This window comes from Octodon degus, unplaced genomic scaffold (genome assembly GCF_000260255.1).
Source record: "Octodon degus isolate 3935 unplaced genomic scaffold, OctDeg1.0 scaffold00007, whole genome shotgun sequence".
In the NCBI taxonomy this organism is placed as follows: domain Eukaryota; kingdom Metazoa; phylum Chordata; class Mammalia; order Rodentia; family Octodontidae; genus Octodon; species Octodon degus.
In genome coordinates this window covers 9,332,478-9,338,113 of record NW_004524583.1, presented here as the reverse complement: position 1 = coordinate 9,338,113, position 5,636 = coordinate 9,332,478, and the positions used below count along the sequence as shown (strand labels likewise).

At 43.1% G+C, this 5,636-nt stretch overlaps 1 protein-coding gene across 1 annotated transcript in view; it reads right to left on the bottom strand.

Moving 5' to 3' along the window:
- Positions 1-5,636, bottom strand: part of Sptlc2 (serine palmitoyltransferase long chain base subunit 2) — a 118,130-nt gene that overhangs the window by 5,224 nt on the left and 107,270 nt on the right. Inside the window, exons 12-13 of the mRNA XM_023701341.1 lie at positions 1,736-1,871; positions 740-869 (exon numbers count right to left, since the gene is read on the bottom strand). Of these exons, the coding sequence (XP_023557109.1) occupies positions 740-869; positions 1,736-1,871 (266 nt within the window). The remainder of the gene's footprint in view (positions 1-739; positions 870-1,735; positions 1,872-5,636) is intronic.

Sequence of the window (5,636 nt, the reverse complement as noted above, 5' to 3'; positions counted from 1 at the left end):
TTTTTGCTCCTCGAATGACTTCAGGGCACTTTTGGCTAGCTGGACTGTTGTGGGGATCGAACTACAGCAACCTGAGGCTGACAACTTTGTGGAAGCAGCCACTTAAAGAACTGAGCTAGGGCCAGGGCCCCAGGTGCTAAGGATTGAACCTAGAGTCAGGCACATATTAGGCAAGTGCTCTACCACTAAGCTACATTGCCAGGTCACAAACTTCCTTTAAGTGGAGACGTGAGGAATGAAAAGCAGTTGGCCACTTAAGGAGGACAGCAGGCTAGAGAGACAAAATTCTACAGATCTCTCAATATATCGGAAGGCTGCCCCCTGTAGGGGTGCACACCCGTAACCCCAGAGCTCAGCATGCTGAGCAGAAGGAAAGCTAGGAGTTCTGGATCAGCCAGAAAGCAAACCAAACCAGAAACATATCAGAAAGTTCCGAGTACAAAGAGATACTGAAGAAAGGAAACCCTATAGCTGTAGCATCCATAATGAGTGAGACAACAGTATGAGATGAAGCTAGAAAATTCTTCAGCACTCCCAAGATGCCGATCTGCTGGGGCTCCTACAGATTTGTACCTTTTTGGCACAAGGCAGTTTATGTAGCACTGTACCCACTGCCATTTTACCAGTAAACATTTTAGATGCTCAAAGCACATCAGGATCAGGAAATGCTTAATTTCTTCTGCTATGAAGGTCCTTTAATATACGACATGTTTATACCAAGGTGAAAGTATCTACTTACTGTGTCAAGTATTTCTTTGGTATGAGCTGCTGACAAGCAAAACCTGGCTCTAGACTCAATAATTGGGGTGGCAGGAAATCCTACCACAACGACTCCGATGTTCCGCTTCAGCATCTCTCGCCCAAAGGCACTGCAAAGGGCAACAAGAGGGAAAGAAGTGAAGATGAATATTAAAGCACAGTATGCACAGGTCCCGCTCTCCTGAAGGTAAGTACCAGATGGTGAGGACGCACTGGAGACTTCTAATAGTCTTCTCTATCCTCCCAGGTCACAGAAATTACTTCTATATAATTACATTTACTCAATATAATTACTGTTCCTTTGCTTTTCAAATGTCATCTGGTTTCATTACACATCTGGACTTCTCAAATACACTGAAAGCTCTCCCAGGGTGAAGCTTTCCATTATGTACGCTTCACAAAAATCAAAGAAGCTGGTACGGCCAGCACACCTGCTAGATATCCAGTAACATGCCCTGACCTCCCTCCACTGCTCCCCACAGGCACTGTCCTCAGCTCCTGTGACCGCCTAGCTGTTCTCCCGCCGACTATGCACGTCGTGCATGTGGCCTCTGCACAGACGCTACGCTCTCCAAGTGGCTAGCTCTAAGTGCCTTCAAGCCCTTGCTCAGTTGGACCCTCCCACTGAGGCTTTCCCTGCAAAGCTGTCGTCTGCCTATACGAGGGCACTCTCATTCGCATGCTCAGCCTGTAGTTCCTACCACCCTCCCCCTAGAATACATGCTCCCCAAGGCCAGCGATGTCTGTGCTTCAGGTACTGGTCTACTCAAGTATGTGGAAAGCAGCACTCACTTCCAATGTTTAATAAAACAATGGTACGTTGGCCACCTTGCCATCTGGTATCTACTTTGTCAACTACAGAACATCTAATAAGTAAAGGTTAACACAGTAAAGATAAGACAATTTTTCCTAACAAAATACATAAGCTTCAGTCTCATACCACAGATGCCTTCAGTGCAACGGGAAGAAAACGTACCCAATTTTGGCCGGCATGTAGAGCATCAAAGGCACCACTGGAGAGTCTTCATTTCCATAAATAATGAAGCCCATCTCTTTCAGGCGTCTCCTGAAATACCTGGTATTTTCAGCTAACTGCTGCACACATTCTTTGCCTGGAAAATCAGGGGGAGAAAAAACAAACTAATATTGAGTAAAAAGGGCTAGCTCAGTGGTCTAAGCACTTGCCTGGCAAGTGCAGCAAGTGCAAGGACTCAGGTTCAATCCCTGGTACCACATGCCGTGCCAGCCCCAAACAGGGATGAAGCCACACAGAAACTGGGTGTGGTGGCTCATACTTATAATCCCAGTGCTAGGGAGGCTGAGACAGGAGGATCACTACAAGTCTGAACTACATAGCGAGACCTGTACCAAATAAATAAATAAATAAATAAATAAATAAATAAATAGTTAAATATTAATAATAAAAAAAAGTTCCTTCAAGAGTTTCATTTTATATTACCATTTCTTTAAAAGTCTTACAGCAATAGTCTCCCTGTAATAAGTAAAATCATTTTACTTGTTTTGCAGTGCTGAGGCTTAAACCCAGGGCACGGTAGGCAAAAGTTCTACGATTAAGCTCTATCCCTGGCCGTAAAATCTTAGTTCTAACCTTACTTTTGTTCATCCTTTCTAAAACACAAGCAGACTAAAATACAAATTTTTCTGACTGACAAATATTTGGCTACATGTTAACATTATGGTAGGTTAATCTATGAGCCGATATCCTAACAATGGTTCTGTTACGCATGCCAAGTTCAAACTCAAAACATCAGTTTGCAAAGGGCTAAGGACTGTTGCACAATCTTAAGCACAAATACTTAAGAATAAGAGACTACAGTGATTTCCCACACATATTAGATATTTTTTAAATTTTTATTTATTTATGTGTGTGTGTGTGTGTGTGTGGCCAGCTCAGCCCACCAGGGGGCGGGGCTGGCTGGCATGTGGTGCTGGGGGATTGAACCCGGGTCCCTGTGCTCTGCTAAACTTGTTCTAAGTAGGTGCTTTAGACCACTGAGCCATCTTACCAGCCCTAGACATTTGTGTAAGTGGAAGCATGATACAGTTCATATGACAAATCAATCAACCAATCAGATACAGATAACAAATGTCGGGGCCGGGGAGATGGCTCAGTAGAATAAGCGCTTGCCTGGCAAGCGCAAGGGCCAGAGTTCAAGCCCCAGTTCCGCCAAAACAAACAAACAAACAAACAAACAAACAAACAAACAAATGTCCTCAGACTTAGAACATTAACATATCCATCATTCATGGGATGCAACATTAGATAAAAACTAGCTAAAAGCACAAAACTAATACTCTGTGTAATTTCAGGCTGATCAGAGAAAAACAGCCTTAGATTAGCCTAATTATGAACACCAAGGAACATCACTTATGCTATGTGGCTTTCAAAGAATGAAAGCAGGGCTGCCAGAGAGCTTAGTGGACTAAAGTGCTAGCTTACGTAGAGCACAGCAGGTAGGGTTCGATCCCTGGCCCTACCCCTGGGGCACACAGAGATGGTGACTGTTGTAATCCCAGCTCTCGGCAGGCTGAACACAGGTAGATCCTTATGAGTCCAATTTATATAGTAAGACCCTGTACTAAATACAAAACAAAACAAAACGAATAAGAGAGCAGACAATGAAGTGTATTATATTTAAATATGTTGAAAATTGATAAGATAGGGCTGGCTCAATAGATCAGTGGATTAAAGTGCCTGCTTAGGCAGACCCAGAGGCCGGGGGTTTGATCCCTGGCCTGCTGTGCTGGCCCCACCCCTTGGGGCACACTAAGATGGCAAATGAGACTGGGCATGGTGGTGTGTGCCTGTAATCTCAGCACTTGGGAGGCTGAAAATATGAGGATCACTGTGAGTCTGATCTGTGTAGCGAGACCCTGTAGACCCTGTACTAAATACATTAAAAAAAATAAAGAGAAAAAATTCATGAGACAAGTACCCCAATTCTTCCCAAGAAATATCAACATGTGTTTACTCTACAAAAAGGGGGACTGCCACTTCTAGTTATAATGGGGGGTTACAGATGCTGCATTTACTTGATTTTTTTTTTTTTTTTTTTTTTTTTTGGTAGAACCAGGGATTGAACTCAGGCCCTTATGCCTTCCAGGCAAACACTTATTCTACTGAGCCATCTCCCCAGCTCCATTTACCTGATTTTTGTACAAAAAATTTTTAGTAAATAAGAAAATGTAATAGAAAACTTTGATAGGTCATTTGTAACCCTCAACATCTTTGCAATACAATTTATGCTGAAGCTCAAATCCAAATCTCTGCATATGTTCTACAAGGGCTCTACCAGTGAGCTAAGGGCTCTACCAGTGAGCTATATCCTCAACCCCAGGAAACTATCTTAACTACTGCCAAAGGTATTACAAAGTTGTATTTGATATATTCTAGCCATCTAAGAGAGTAATTTTTTTTTTTTTTTTTTTTTGGCGGAACCAGGGATTGAACTCAGGCCCTTGTGCTTGCCAGGGAAGCACTTATTCCACTGCGCCATCTCCCCGGCCCCTAAGACAGTAATCTTTTAAATTAAACTTTCATCCCTATTTCTCAGAATTCTCAGCCATACTATCTTAAACCTGGAAAGCACTAATGCATTATTTCTCAAACTTCATAAGCCTGCTAGGACAAGTACTAAAGAGTGTTCTGTGAGCTAAAACTTTTCCAAAGTTTCAGGCCTGGCCCAAAAACCAGAATAAGACCTGCATGTAAAGTGAGCAAACAGGTCTGACTATGTGTTACATTAGGTGTACATAAAGTAGCATGACAACGGCGTGTGCGTGTGTCTTAAATGGCAACAATGCCAATTACGTGTAGTTACGTTCCAAAAAATACAATATGTGTTCATCTGCTCAAATAACAATATAATTTCCAATTTAGCAGAGTTTTATTTTTTATTTTATTTTTTTGGCAGAACCAGGGATTGAACTCAGGCACTTGAGCTTGCCAGACAAGCACATATTCTACTGAGCCATCTTCCCGGCCCCTTAGTGGAGTTTTAAAAATAACTATACTGTAACCAACAAAATTAATCTCCAGCTTCAAAAAATAACACTTTTGGTGTTAACTGAACTCTTTGAAAATAAAGAGTACAACTACAAAGGGTGTTTGGTCAGAGAAGATTCCCTAGCTCACATTATATTCCATTTACACAGCTCCTAATCATCTTAAATTTCCTGGATCTGTTGACATAAACTGTCTTCCTGGAAAAATGAAATAAAATTACTCCTACTCCCCAGACTTATATTTGTCAATTAATTGTGGTGGGCTGGAAGGATCTGAGGTTTAGGAGAAACTGAAGAACCTCTCCACTCTCTTTTCTTCTTACACGCCATAATTCCAAAGCCGGTAAGCATAGGTGAATGAGGATTTCTTAGCTTGGAATCCCCCAAGTAGAACAGATAGCCAATGTGGGGTCACTTTCCTGTCACAGGAACAAAACACTCACCACCCACAACCTAGAGGGGGAGAGGTTTTTTGGCTCCCAGTCTCCAGTAGGTTTAAGAAAAGCTGGTGGCTCCATGGCAGGAAGAGCAAGTGCAAGGCCCTGGAGGAGACCAGCTGTCCACCGCACAGAGGCCAGGAAGCAGAAGGGCAGGGAGGCATGGGGTCATACCCAGAGCCCCCTCCTCCCAAGCCAGCTACAAAGCCCATGACCTAATGACCTTCCCAACTGGTGAGACTTCTGGGGAACATTTTAAATATTTATTTATTACATTTATTTATTGTGTGTGTGTGTGGCCAGCTCAGCCCACCAGCGGGCGGGTCTGGCTGGCATGTGGTGCTGGGGATCGAACCGCGGTCCCTGTGCTTTGCCAAGCTTGTTTCAAGTAGGTGCTTTAGACCACTGAGCCAT